This window comes from Salmo trutta, chromosome 40 (assembly GCF_901001165.1).
Source record: "Salmo trutta chromosome 40, fSalTru1.1, whole genome shotgun sequence".
Classification (NCBI taxonomy): Eukaryota; Metazoa; Chordata; class Actinopteri; order Salmoniformes; family Salmonidae; genus Salmo; species Salmo trutta.
Genome location: NC_042996.1, coordinates 13,462,067 through 13,477,066, shown reverse-complemented (window position 1 = coordinate 13,477,066; position 15,000 = coordinate 13,462,067). Strand labels below are relative to the sequence as shown.

The following is a 15,000-nucleotide window of genomic DNA, read 5'->3' as shown; positions in this document are numbered from 1 at the left end:
GTGTGTGAGAGAGTAGGTGTGTGTGTGTGTGAGAGAGTAGGTGTGTGAGAGTGTGTGTGTGTGAGAGAGTAGGTGTGTGTGTGTTAGAGAGTGTGTGTGAGAGAGTAGGTGTGTGTGTTTGTGTGTGAGAGTAGGTGTGTGTGAGAGAATGGGTGTGTGTGAGAGAATGGGTGTGTGTGAGAGAGAGAGGGTGTGTGAGAGTAGGTGTGTGTGTGTGTGTGTGTGAGAGAGTAGGTGTGTGTGAGAGAGAGAGTAGGTGTGCGTGTGTGTGAGAGAAAGAGAGTAGGTGTGTGTGTGTGAGTGAGAGTAGGTGTGTGTGTGAGAGAGTGTGTGTGTGTGTGTGTAGGTGTGTGTGAGAGAATGGGTGTGTGTGAGAGAGTAGGTGTGTGTGTGTGTGTGAGAGAGTAGGTGTGTGTGTGTGTGTGTGTGTGTGAGAGAGTAGGTGTGTGTGAGAGAGAGGGTGTGTGAGAGTGTGTGTGTGTGAGAGTAGGTGTGTGTGTGAGAGTAGGTGTGTGTGTGTGAGAGAGAGAGTAGGTGTGTGTGAGAGAGAGTAGGTGTGCGTGCGTGTGTGTGAGAGAGAGAGTAGGTGTGTGTGAGAGCGAGAGAGTAGGTGTGTGTGAGTGAGAGTAGGTGTGTGTGTGAGTGAGAGTAGGTGTGTGTGTGTGTGTGAGTGAGAGTAGGTGTGTGTGAGTGAGAGTAGGTGTGTGAGTGAGAGTAGGTGTGTGAGTGAGTAGGTAGGTGTGTGAGTAGGTAGGTGTGTGAGTAGGTAGGTGTGTGTGTGTGTGATTAGGTAGGTAGGTGTGAGTGTGAGAGAGTAGGTGTGTGTTTGTGTGAGTAGGTGTGTGTTTGTGTGAGTAGGTGTGTGAGAGAGAGTAGGTATCTGTGTGAGAGAGAGTAGGTGTCTGTGTGAGAGAGTAGGTGTGTGTGTGTGTGTGTGAGAGTAGGTGTGTGTGTAGGGTGTGTGTGTGAGAGAGTAGGTGTCTGTGAGAGAGAGTAGGTGTCTGTGAGAGAGAGTAGGTGTCTGTGAGAGAGTAGGTGTCTGTGAGAGAGTAGGTGTCTGTGAGAGAGTAGGTGTCTGTGTGAGAGAGTAGGTGTGTGTGTAGGTTGTGTGTGTGTGTGTGTGTGTGTGTGAGAGTAGGTGTGTGTGTGTAGGGTTTGTGTGTGAGAGAGAGTAGGTGTCTGTGAGAGAGAGTAGGTGTCTGTGTGAGAGAGTAGGTGTCTGTGTGAGAGAGTAGGTGTCTGTGTGAGAGAGTAGGTGTCTGTGTGAGAGAGTAGGTGTCTGTGTGAGAGAGTAGGTGTCTGTGTGAGAGAGTAGGGGTGTGTGTGTGTGAGAGAGTAGGGGGGTGTGTGTATGAGAGAGATTAGGTGTGCGGGCATGAGTGAGTAGGTGAGCCGTGGGAGTAGGTGAGCCGTGGGAGTAGGTGAGCCGTGGGAGTAGGTGAGCCGTGGGAGTAGGTGAGTGAGTAGGTGAGTGTGGGAGTAGGTGAGTGAGTGAGAACAGTGAGGGAAAAAAGTATTTGATCCCCTGCTGATTTTGTACGTTTGCCCATTGACAAAGAAAGTATCAGTCTATAATTTTAATGGTGGGTTTATTTGAACAGTGAGAGACAGAATAACAACAACAGAAATCCAGAAAAACACATGTCAAAAATGTTATAAAATGATTTGCATTTTAATGAGGGAAATAAGTATTTGACCCCTCTGCAAAACATGACTTAGTACTTGGTGGCAAAACCCTTGTTGGCAATCACAGAGGTCAGACGTTTCTTGTAGTTGGCCACCAGGTCTACACACATCTCAGGAGGGATTTTGTCCCACTCCTCTTTGCAGATCTTCTCCAAGTCATTAAGGTTTCGAGGCTGACGTTTGGCAACTCGAACCTTCAGCTCCCTCCACAGATTTTCTATGGGATTAAGGTCTGGAGACTGGCTTGGCCACTCCAGGACCTTAATGTGCTTCTTCTTGAGCCACTCCTTTGTTGCCTTGGCCGTGTGTTTTGGGTCATTGTCATGCTGGAATACCCATCCACGACCCATTTTCAATGCCCTGGCTGTGGGAAGGAGGTTCTCACCCAAGATTTGACGGTACATGGCCCCGTCCATCGTCCCTTTGATGCGGTGAAGTTGTCATGTCCCCTTAGCAGAAAAACACCCCCAAAGCAAAATGTTTCCACCTCCATGTTTGACGGTGGGGATGGTGTTCTTGGGGTCATAGGCAGCATTCCTCCTCCTCCAAACATGGCGAGTTGAGTTGATGTCAAAGAGCTCCATTTTGGTCTCATCTGACCACAACACTTTCACCAGTTGTCCTCTGAATCATTCAGATGTTCATTGGCAGACTTCAGACAGGCATGTATATGTGCTTTCTTGAGCAGGGGGACCTTGCGGGCGCTGCAGGATTTCAGTTCTTCACGGCGTAGTGTGTTACCAATTGTTTTCTTGGTGACTAGGGTCCCAGCTGCCTTGAGATCATTGACAAGATCCTCCCGTGTAGTTCTGGGCTGATTCCTCACCGTTCTCATGATCATTGCAACTCCACGAGGTGAGATCTTGCATGGAGCCCCAGGCCGAGGGAGATTGACAGTTCTATTGTATTTCTTTCATTTGTGAAAAATTGCGTCAAATGTTGTCACCTTCTCACCATGCTGTTTGGCGATGGTCTTGTAGCCCATTCCAGCCTTGTGTAGGACTACAATCTTGTCCCTGACATCCTTGGAGAGCTCTTTGGTCTTGGCCATGGTGGAGAGTTTGGAATCTGATTGATTGCTTCTGTGGACAGGTGTCTTTTTTACAGGTAACAAGTTGCGGTTAGGAGCACTCCCTTTAAGAGTGTGCTCCTAATCTCAGCTCGTTACCTGTATAAAAGACACCTGGGAGCCAGATATCTTTCTGATTGAGAGGGGATCAAATACTTATTTCCCTCATTAAAATGCAAATCAATTTATAACATTTTTGACATGTGTTTTTCTGGATATTTTTGTTGTTATTCTGTGTCTCACTGTTCAAATAAACCTACCATTAAAATTATAGACTGATCATTTCTTTGTCAGTGAGCAAATGTACAAAATCAGCAGGGGATCAAATACTTTTTTCCCCCACTGTTGGTGAGTGGGAGTGTGTGAGTAGGTGAGTGTGTGCGTGCGTGCGTGTTTGGCAGCCTCCGTTGCATGTACACATGGATGCTGCTTTGGCAGTACCTGATGCTCTCATTTCTGCCAGGGTACCTCTCAGTCCTTGGAGAAGGAAGAGAGGTCCATCCACTGATCAGTCCACCCTGCCCCGAGTCCACCCTGCCCCGAGTCCACCCTGCCCCGAGCCCACCTCCCTCACTCTGCCTTGGGCCAAGGTTCCTTTATGCCTGACCTTCTCAGCTTTGGAGAGATACTACTAACCCCATAATACAGAGTTGGGCCTATTTAATAGGGCTTTGAGTTCCCTCTGTCGCCTCAATCTTCCTGTAACATTACCGTTGATTGGCTGTCTTTCCTCTGGCTGCTCAGTAATGCTGCTGTTGATTAGCTGGCTGTAGACCTGGGTCAGAGCAGAGGTGAACATATGGTCTGGTTTCCCTTATCCCAGTTCACCGCCTTAAAGCTAAGACTCTCAGCCCACACACTCAGGCCTGAGCCCAATCTATTAACCCATTGTTTTCCTTAGTCAGGTCTTTGCTGACTGAACCACAACAGGTGTATGCAACATGTCTGGCTGACTAGATCTAGCTACAGTAGATATGAGTCATCCAGGATAGAGGATTGGAATCCACCTGTAGTCTCATGTACACCACTACTGTAGGGATGTCTCTGTCTCTCTTCGTTTAACACCCTCTTGAGGATAAATACAGTACCAGTCAAAAGTTTGGACACAGATACTCATTCACGGTTTTTCTTTATTTTTACTATTTTCTACATTGTAGAATAATAGTGAAGACATCAACACTATGAAATGACACATGGAATCATGTACAGTCATGGCCAAAAGTTTTGAGAATGGCACAAATATTAATTTCCACAAAGTCTGCTGCTTCAGTGTCTTTAGATATTTTTGTCAGATGTTACTATGGTATACTGAAGTATAATTTCAAGCATTTCATAAGTGTCAAAGGCTCTTATTGACAATTACATGAAGTTGATGCAAAGAGTCAATATTTGTAGTGTTGACCCTTCTTTTTCAAGACCTCTGCAATCCTCCCTGGCATGCTGTCAATTAACTTCTGGGCCACATCCTGACTGATGGCATCCCATTCTTGCATAATCAATGCTTGGAGTTTGTCAGAATTTGTGGGTTTTTGTTTGTCCACCCGCCTCTTGAGGATTGACCACAAGATCTCAATGGGATTAAGGTCTGGGGAGTTTCCTGGCCATGGACCCAAAATATCGATGTTTTGTTCCCCGAGCCACTTAGTTATCACTTTTGCCTTATGGCAAGGTGCTCCATCATGCTGGAAAAGGCATTGTTCGTCACCAAACTGTTCCTTGATGGTTGGGAGAAGTTGCTCTCGGAGGATGTGTTGGTACCATTCTTTATCCATGGCTGTGTTCTTAGGGAAAATTGTGAGTGAGCCCACTCCCTTGGCTGAGAAGCAACCCCACACATGAATGGTCTCAGGAAGCTTTACTGTTGGCATGACACAAGACTGATGGTAGCGCTCACCTTGTCTTCTCTGGACAAGCTTTTTTTCCGGATGCTCCAAACAATCGGAAAGGGGATTCATCAGAGAAAATGACTTTACCCCAGTCCTCAGCAGTCCAATCCCTGTACCTTTTGCAGAATATCAGTCTGTCCCTGATGTTTTTCCTGGAGAGAAGTGGCTTCTTTGCTGCCCTTCTTGACACCAGGCCATCCTCCAAAAGTCTTGGCCTCACTGTGCGTGCAGATGCACTCACCTGCCTGCCTGCTGCCATTCCTGAGCAAGCTCTGTACTGGTGGTGCCCCGATTCTGCAGCTGAATCAACTTTAGGAGACGGTCCTGGCGCTTGCTGGACTTTCTTGGGCGCCCTGAAGCCTTCTTCACAACAATTGAACCACTCTCCTTGAAGTTCTTGATGAGCCAATAAATGGTTGATTTAGGTGCAATCTTACTGGCAGCAATATTCTTGCCTGTGAAGCCTTTTTTGTGCAAAGCAATGATGGCGGTACGTGTTTCCTTGCAGGTAGCCATGGTTGACAGAGGAAGAACAATGATTCCAAGCAATACCCTCCTTTTGAAGCTTCCAGTCTGTTATTCAAACTCAATCAGCATGACAGAGTGATCTCCAGCCTTGTCCTCGTCAACACTCACACCTGTGTTAAGGAGAGAGTCACTGACATCATGTCAGCTGGTCCTTTTGTGGCAGGGCTGAAATGCAGTGGAAATGTTTTTTGGGGGATTCAGTTCATTTCCATGGCAAAGAGGGACTTTGCAATTAATCTGATCACTCTTCATCACATTCTGGAGTATATGCAAATTGCCATCATACAAACTGAGGCAGCAGACTTTGTGAAAATTAATATTTGTGTCAATCTCAAAACCTTTGGCCACGACTGTAGTAACCAAGAAAGTGTTAAACAAATCAAAAATGTATTTTATTTAAAATTCTTCGAAGTAGCCGCCCTTTGCCTTGATGACAGCTGCACACTCTTGGCATGTTATTTCATAGTTTTGATGTCTTCACTACTATTATACAATGTAGAAAATAGTAAAAATAAAGAAAGACCCTTGAATGAGTAGGTGTGTCCAAACTTTTGACCGGTTGTGTGTGTGTCGTCATGCCAGGACTACCTGGCATGATGACTCCTTGCTGTCCCCAGTCCACCTGGCCATGCTGCTGCTCCAGTTTCAACTGTTCTGCCTGCGGCTACGGAACCCTGACCTGTTCACCGGACGTGCTTGTTGCACCCTCGACAATTACTATGATTATTATTATTTGACCATGCTGGTCATTTACAAACATTTTAACATCTTGACCATGTTCTGTTATAATATCCACCCGGCACAGCCAGAAGAGGACTGGCCACCCCTCATAGCCTGGTTCCTCTCTAGGTTTCTTCCTAGGTTTTTGGCCTTTCTCAGGAGTTTTTCCTAGGGAGTTTTTCCCAGCCACCGTGCTTCTTTCACATGCATTGCTTGCTGTTTGGGGTTTTAGGCTGGGTTTCTGTACAGCACTTTGAGATTTAAGCTGATGTACGAAGGGCTATATAAATACATTTGATTTGTGTGTGTGTGTGTGTGTGTGTGTGTGTGTGTGTGTGTGTGTGTGTGTGTGTACACACATTTGAAGTCGGAAGTTTACATACACCTTAGCCAAATACATTTAAACTCAGTTTTTCACAATTCCTGACATTTAATCCTAGTAGAAATTATTCCCTGTCTTAGGTCAGTTAGGATTACCACTTTATTTGAAGAATGTGAAATGTTAGAATAATACTAGAATACTAGAGAGAATGATTTATTTCAGCTTTTATACCTTTCATCACATTCCCAGTGAGTCAGAAGTTTACATGCACTCAATTAGTATTTGGTAGCATTGCTTTTAAATTGTTTAACTTGGGTCAAATGTTTTGGGAAGCCTTCCACAAGCTTCCCACAGTAAGTTGGGTGAATTTTGTCCCATTCCTTCTGACAGAGCTGGTGTAACTGAATCCGGTTTGTAGTCCTCCTTGCTTGCACACACTTTTTCAGTTCTGCCAACATATTTTCTATAGGATTGAGGTCAGGGCTTTGTGATGGCCACTCCAATACCTTGACTTTGTTGTCCTTAAGCCATTTTGCCACAACTTGGGAAGTATGCTTGGGGTCATTGTCCATTTGGAAGACCCATTTGTGACCAAGCTTAAACTTCCTGACTGATGTCTTGAGATGTTGCTTCAATATATCCACATAACTTTCCTTCCACATGACGTGCAACAGCCCTCCTGCAGCAAAGCACCCCCACAACATGATGCTGCCACCCCCGTGCTTCACGGTTGGGATGGTGTTCTTCGGCTTGCAAGCATCCCCCTTTTTCCTCCAAATATAATGATGGTCATTATGGCCAAACGGTTCGAATTTTGTTTCATCAGACCAGAGGATATTTCTCCAAAAAGTACAATCTTTGTCCCGATGTCCACTTGCAAACCGTAGTCTGGCTTTTTTATGGCGGTTTTGGAGCAGTGGCTTCTTCCTTGCTGAGCAGCCTTTCAGGTTATGTCGATATAGGACTCATTTTACTGTGGATATAGATACTTTTGTACCCGTTTCCTGCAGCATCTTCACAAGGTCCTTTGCTGCTGTTCTGGGATTGATTTGCACTTTTCGCACCAAAGTACGTTCATCTCTAGGAGACAGAACGCGTCTCCTTCCTGAGCGGTATGACGGCTGCGTGGTCCCATGGTGTTTATACTTGCGTACTATTGTTTGTACAGATGAACGTGGTACATTCAGGTGTTTGGTAATTGCTCCCAAGGATGAACCAGACTTGTAGAGGTCTACAAAAAAAAATTCTGAGGTCTTGGCTGAATTATTTTATTTTCCCATGATGTCAAGCAAATAGGCACTGAGTTTGAAGGTAGGCCTTGAAATTCATCCACAGGTACACCTCCAATTGACTCAAATGATGTCAATTAGCCTATCAGAAGCTTCTAAAGCCATGACATCATTTTCTGGAATTTTCCAAGCTGTTTAAAGGCACAGTCAACTTATTGTAAGTAAACTTCTGACCCACTGGAATTGTGATACAGTGAATTATAAGTTAAATAATCTGACTGTAAACAATTGTTGGAACAATTACTTGTTGTCATGCACAAAGTAGATGTCCTAACCGACTTGCCCAAACTGTAGTTTGTTAACAAGAAATTTGTGGAGTGGTTGAAAAACAAGTTTTAATGACTCCAACCTAAGTGTATGTAAACTTCCGATTTCAAGTGTGTGTGTGTGTGTGTGTGTGTGTGTGTGTGTGTGTGTGTTAAATAAATAAATAAATATTTGGACAGTGATCAGTAGAAACACATTAAGTAATCGTCCAATGCATTGCTGTAATATTTTTAGCTACTGCTAATTTTCAACACCATCCCCATGGGTTCTAAAAAAATAAGAAACAATTAAAAATCACATCAGTATCTTATCACAATTACATGTACAAAGAAATATTTCATTGTATAATTAGATGCACAAAGCAAATGTCATTCATATACAGAGTGTACAAAACATTATGAACACCTGCTCTTTCCATGACATGGACCAGGGATGGGCAACTTTCATGAGACCAATTCTACTGATTTTGACTACTTTCGAGTCCATATTAGGAAGGTGTTCTTAATGTTTTGTACACTGTGTATACCCCTAATGTTTACAACTTGGATTCATGAACACAGTTGTAAGTATTGGCATTTTTGGATTGACACATGAAACTAGTTCAGTGCTTGTTTGTCTTCTGTTAATTAAAGCTGGAATCCTTAATTGGTGAAACTGCAATGTCTGTTTGGGGAAATTACTGCAAACAACAAACAGTTCCCCACACACATTAGGACAGCAGAATATGCATTGCAATTTATTTTACCACGCTACTGAATTCTCCTCTGTTTCATCAACAAAACGATAACTAAGGCGCTGGGGGCGAACAGTGGAGTTGTCTCCCCTAACGGGGATTCCATCTAAGTGTTTTTCTGACCTGTGCTCGACCAATAGCAGAGGTCTCTAGGAAGAATCAGATCCTCTGTGGCTTCTGCCCTGTTGTGTCATGAACCAGTTAATTTACCCCTCCCTCTCACTGCATGGCTTGCATCTGCAGCGCTGTCCAATGATCTGTTATTACCCCACCACAGAGCAACACCACTGTCATCAGATTATGATTATTTACTTTGGTGGGCTGGTGACTGGGCCTTATGGGTGGGTACACACACACACACACACACACACAGGCCTGGTCACTCTCACCGCACCCTGTCTTACTAGCTCAATGATGACACTAATGAGCATGCCCACTGTCGTCTCTAATCCTCTTCGTGTGTGTGTGTGTGTGTGTGTGTGTCATGGAGCACGTCACTCCAGGGCTGTATGGCAGTGAGGTGGACAGGATAGATTGTACCCATCATGGAGTCAGTGACGCAGGCCTAATGTGACTCCTCATATGAAAGACCTCATGATATTTCTGAACGTTCTAAAGATTTGTCTTCTTGACAGTGTGTCGCCGCTTAGAAACATGACTCATTTGTCCCTGAAACATCAAATGTGTTTGAGCACCTACTTGGTTTGGTTTTAGTCTCCGATCATCTGAATGACTCCTCTCCTCCTCTGCAGGTCATGAGTGCCTCTAGGAGGGCACCTGTGGAGAACGACCGCACCTGTCCAAAACCCCGCCTGGGTCCTGCCCTGTTCCCTGGCCCCGGCCTCCACTATGAGTAAGTACCTATAACCCTTCACCATGCCCCTCAACAACACAGCCAGGGCTATCATAGGTCACTACCCTTCTCCCACCATCTTGCCGGCCAGAACCGTACTGTGCTGGTGAGCACGGTTCAGCACTGTTCTGTTCACTAGTGGGAAAAGTCATTTTTATCGGTGGTAGCTATTTGATGTACCATCCAGACGGAGAGAAGCTGGAGAAAAGAGAAGTAGCTCTGAGCTGTGGTCCACAGCGCTCCACTACATGTGGCCTATGGATGCATCATGTGGAGAGGTGTTAAATGGGCTCAGTCTGCACCTCCTCCTTCCTGCTGCCTGTGGCTGAACCATATGGCAGAGAGGAGAGAGAGCCGCGTCCTCGCCACGGCAATCACCCATCAATCAGCCCCGCAATGCATGATGGTAGCGGGATGCACACTCCATTTTGTGTGTGTGTGTGTGTGTGCCTGGGCCATCTTTGTCCATGGTGTTGAATCTGACAGTGTCTGAAGGGACATGCTGCATTCTATGGAAAAGTGAGCTGTGAATCACAGCGTGTCTGAGCTTCTGTTCAGTTCTGTGTTAAGTTATTGCACTTGGAGTGTGTCTTGGCTCAGAATGCATGGGCACTAATTAAGAGCTTCGGGTGTGTCTGTTTTGCTGAGTGTGAATTAAGTTAGGAATGAAAAGGTGCGTCCACTCAGGACTAAAGCTTTGTTTGTCCAACGTTATCTGGCTGTTATCTGGATATCTTCTTTAAAAGGGGACTTTTCCCATGGCTCTTTATCAAGTCAAATTCCAGATTCAACAAAGCAAAAATATTTAAGAGCATTTCAGATAGAATGTATTGCATAGAGCTGGCCTGATTGCCCAGTATATCCACGTTCTACTATAATAGACATGTCCGTTCCATACAGTGTATTTCTATCTGCAGTGCTCTGAGTAGGCCAGGTCTCTGGCTGATGCTGAAGGGTTGCTAGTAGGTTACCGGGGCAACCCTGTGCATGTGAGGTGTTTACTGTAAGGTGATTGGATTAGCAAGATGCTGTGGAGGGGAGTGATGAGAACTTGAACTCGACTACTGCCTTTTCCTCTGCACGCTCCGACGCTCATAAACATGCAGGGGAAGCACGTGGGACAGGGTGCACGTGGGACAGGGTGCACGTGGGACAGGGTGCACGTGGGACAGGGTGCACGTGGTCTGTGCTTATGGTCCACAAGGTGTCTGATTTTGAGTGATGGATGAAAATGTAATTGATAGTAACAGGCTAGAGACACCTGCCAGGAACGTGATGCTAAGCAGGTGTTTATAGCTTAGGACCGCTGCTCTGTGCTCTCACCCTGCAGGACTGGGCTGTTAGGGTTAGGAGAGGCTGTCGGGGTTAGGAGAGGCTGTCGGGGGATAGGAGAGGCTGTCGGGGGATAGGAGAGGCTGTCGGGGGATAGGAGAGGCTGTCGGGGGATAGGAGAGGCTGTCGGGGGATAGGAGAGGCTGTCGGGGGATAGGAGAGGCTGTCGGGGGATAGGAGAGGCTGTCGGGGGATAGGAGAGGCTGTCGGGGATAGGAGAGGCTGTGGGGGATAGGAGAGGCTGTTGGGGGATAGGAGAGGCTGTCGGGGTTAGGAGAGGCTGTCGGGGTTAGGAGAGGCTGTCGGGGGATAGGAGAGGCTGTCGGGGGATAGGAGAGGCTGTCGGGGGATAGGAGAGGCTGTCGGGGGATAGGAGAGGCTGTCGGGGGATAGGAGAGGCTGTCGGGGGATAGGAGAGGCTGTCGGGGGATAGGAGAGGCTGTCGGGGGATAGGAGAGGCTGTCGGGGGATAGGAGAGGCTGTCGGGGGATAGGAGAGGCTGTCGGGGGTTAGGAGAGGCTGTCGGGGGTTAGGAGAGGCTGTCGGGGGTTAGGAGAGGCTGTCGGGGGTTAGGAGAGGCTGTCGGGGGTTAGGAGAGGATTGGGTGGGAAACCACTCTTGGACCACACCTGGTGATTCCTCACCAAAGTAGCCCCAAAAAAAGACTGATTTAAAAACAAATAATAATTATGACATTTCACAGAGCAGCGGCTGTAAGTGTGTGTGTGTGTGGGTGTGTCTTTTGGAGGAAGGATTGTTGACATTAGTTTATTAAAGCAGAATTGAAGTTACCCAGGTCTCCTTTAAGACTCCTTAGTGTTTCATCTGTAGGTGTTACAAAGTAAAAGTTGGTGCCATATGATGCTTTGCCGCTTGCTCTGTGATATGAATAGTACTTTGATTTCAATAACACATTTCTTACATTTCACTATTAAAAAATATAAACATGATTATAGAAAATATACACATTTTTCTTTATTGTTTTACATAATATACTGCTCAAAAAATAAAGGGAACACTTAAACAACACATCCTAGATCTGAATGAAAGAAATAATCTTATTAAATACTTTTTTCTTTACATAGTTGAATGTGCTGACAACAAAATCACACAAAAATAATCAATGGAAATCCATGTACAGCTCGCATTGATGTGCCATTCTGGATGAGCTGCACTACCTGAGCCACTTGTGTGGGTTGTAGACTCCGTCTCATGCTACCACTAGAGTGAAAGCACCGCCAGCATTCAAAAGTGACCAAAACATCAGCCAGGAAGCATAAGAACTGAGAAGTGGTCTGTGGTCCCCACCTGCAGAACCACTCCTTTATTGGGGGTGTCTTGCTAATTGCCTATAATTTCCACCTGTTGTCTATTCCATTTGCACAACAGCATGTGAAATTTATTGTCAATCAGTGTTGCTTCCTAAGTGGACAGTTTGATTTCACAGAAGTGTGATTGACTTGGAGTTACATTGTGTTGTTTAAGTGTTCCCTTTATTTTTTTGAGCAGTGTATATTCTACAGCCATATCAAAGTTCCAGAGTGTGTATGTCAATAGTGTATCAGGAAAGTGTGTGTGTGTGTGTCTCTCTGTTCTGTGCTCAGGCCCTGCGTAGCCTATCACCAAGTCCCCACTTTTCCTGCTCTGATAAATGCTGCAAGGCCTTTCCAGCTTTGATCCCTTACTTCAGTCAGAACACAAATAGCACAGCTACAGAGTCAGTCAGGCTGCACCAAAACAACAACCACTAACAACCCAAACCCCTAACATACCCCTAACATACCCCTAACATATCACCCTGTTGAAACCCCACAGGAAGCTGATGGTACGGTCACGTATTGTACTCTGGGACCCCAATGTGCTTTGTTTAATCCCTTGTTATTATTTATCTGTGCCTCTGGTAAATTCAGTCAGTGATTGTGCCCTCTGGTTGATATCCCTAGCTAATTACCCTAATTAGCCTCCGCCCGCCCGTTAGCCTGTAGGATGGGGAGATGAGAGGGGGGGGTTTGCTCTCTCTTAATGAGTCTGTTAATGAGCGGCGGTCGATGGAGGATGACTTGTTCTGGATGGAGTCATTTCCTGTGCATTTGGAAAGGAAGAGTGGAGAGGACAGAGAGAGGACAGAGAGAGGACAGAGAGAGGACAGAGAGAGGACAGGAGTTGTCTCTGCAACACACACAGTTTTGACAGATACACGATGTGTTGGTAAAAAATAAAAACCTGCTTTCTGTTTTAATGTGAAACACGCGTTCTCCCAGTGAAGAGTAGCTCTGTCTTGGCCTTGAAATGGCTGGACTGTGAATGCTTCCACACAGGCCCTTAGGTTAGTGCAGAGGTCTTTCAGTAGTGTAGGTATGAAAGGAACCAGAGTATTCTCTCCACCCCCCCTCCCTACTGACCAGGCAGGTAGAGATGAAAGGGGGACTGATGTATGTTACCAGATGTCTAGATATCACCTGCCTTCTCTCTGTCTGTCTCTGCCCCCCCCCCCCCCCTCTCTCTGTCTCGGCACTGATAAAGCAGAAGTCTCCAACCCCTGGTTCTATCTCTTGGTGTAGGGCCAGGCCTGCTAACATCCCTCTGTCTCTTGGTGTAGGGCCAGGCCTGTTTAACATCCCTCTGTCTCTTGGTGTAGGGCCAGGCCTGTTTAACATCCCTCTGTCTCTTGGTGTAGGGCCAGGCCTGTTAACATCCCTCTGTCTCTTGGTGTAGGGCCAGGCCTCTGTCTCTTGGTGTAGGGCCAGGCCTGTTAACATCCCTCTGTCTCTTGGTGTAGGGCCAGGCCTGTTAACATCCCTCTGTTTCTTGGTGTAGGGCCAGGCCTGTTAACATCCCTCTGTCTCTTGGTGTAGGGCCAGGCCTGCTAACATCCCTCTGTCTCTTGGTGTAGGGCCAGGCCTGTTAACATCCCTCTGTCTCTTGGTGTAGGGCCAGGCCTGTTAACATCCCTCTGTTTCTTGGTGTAGGGCCAGGCCTGTTAACATCCCTCTGTCTCTTGGTGTAGGGCCAGGCCTGCTAACATCCCTCTGTCTCTTGGTGTAGGGCCAGGCCTGTTAACATCCCTCTGTCTCTTGGTGTAGGGCCAGGCCTGCTAACATCCCTCTGTCTCTTGGTGTAGGGCCAGGCCTGTTAACATCCCTCTGTCTCTTGGTGTAGGGCCAGGCCTGCTAACATCCCTCTGTCTCTTGGTGTAGGGCCAGGCCTGTTAACATCCCTCTGTCTCTTGGTGTAGGGCCAGGCCTGCTAACATCCCTCTGTCTCTTGGTGTAGGGCCAGGCCTGTTAACATCCCTCTGTCTCTTGGTGTAGGGCCAGGCCTGCTAACATCCCTCTGTCTCTTGGTGTAGGGCACAATGTCACAGGGATAATTACTAGAGAGAGAAGTATTTGTCTGAGGGACAAAGCTCATTTGTGTGGTACAGGCTGGACTAGTTAACCCATCACACACTGCCCCACGTGGGCTGTGTCCTGAACAAGTTGAGACGTTTTGAGTGTGGGAGAGTCCACATAGGTGTTAGTACATTATTTAGCTTATTTCTACAACATGTAAACGATTTATCTCACGTTGACGGTGTCACCTCTAACAGGCAGGACAGTTTGTAGTAGCTATAGATGGGTCGGCATGACAACAGCGCCATGCTTCAGTGGGGCGGAAGGCGGTGTGTTGTGATTCTGGATGGCCAGTTGGCGAGCAACAATGACAAGCTGCCGCCATGTGGGGAATCATGATACCATGTCTTGAGGTATTTTGACTGATGTCAGTGTTATTATGGCTACGTTTCGCTAGCTGGCTAACCAACAACTGTAACGATGTATTCCAGAGACAAGTGCTCGTTGTGCGAATGTATTCATGTTTTCAATAAACATTGGAGATGAAATATAGTTTACAGGTTGTCAACGTTCTAGGCCAACCCCGTCTGTTTTGCGTTGGTTTTGTTGCTAAACAACCAACCCGTCTATAAGCTGAGCAACAGGCTGCTGTGGGTTGTAGCTGCGACGGTATAGAGGTAGCAGTGTTGCTGTATCGCTTGTCCATTGCTGCAGTGCAGTATTCAACTAGTGTTATGTTTTGTGCTTTAGCACAGTAGTGTTTATGTCCTCTCCCATATCCTCTGATCTCACTTCCTCCTGTAGAGCTGTAATCTCAGTTCTGTTTTCACAATGGAACCAAGTCTCCCACTAGACTGACCTGGCTTCCTGTTTCTCTCTCTCTTTCTCTTTGCCTCGCTCTGCTTTTCTCTGTCGATGATGATGATGATGATGGTATGATGGCTGTTCTCCTAGGGCTGTGGTGTGTGTCGTTGAGGGGAACA

At 46.5% G+C, this 15,000-nt stretch overlaps 1 protein-coding gene across 1 annotated transcript in view; it reads left to right on the top strand.

Annotated features, from left to right (window-relative positions):
* Nucleotides 1–15,000, top strand: part of LOC115180283 (USP6 N-terminal-like protein) — an 87,605-nt gene that overhangs the window by 16,830 nt on the left and 55,775 nt on the right. The window contains exon 2 of the mRNA XM_029742252.1: nt 9,253–9,353. Coding sequence (XP_029598112.1) covers nt 9,350–9,353 — 4 coding nt within the window. The 5' untranslated portion in view covers nt 9,253–9,349. The remainder of the gene's footprint in view (nt 1–9,252; nt 9,354–15,000) is intronic.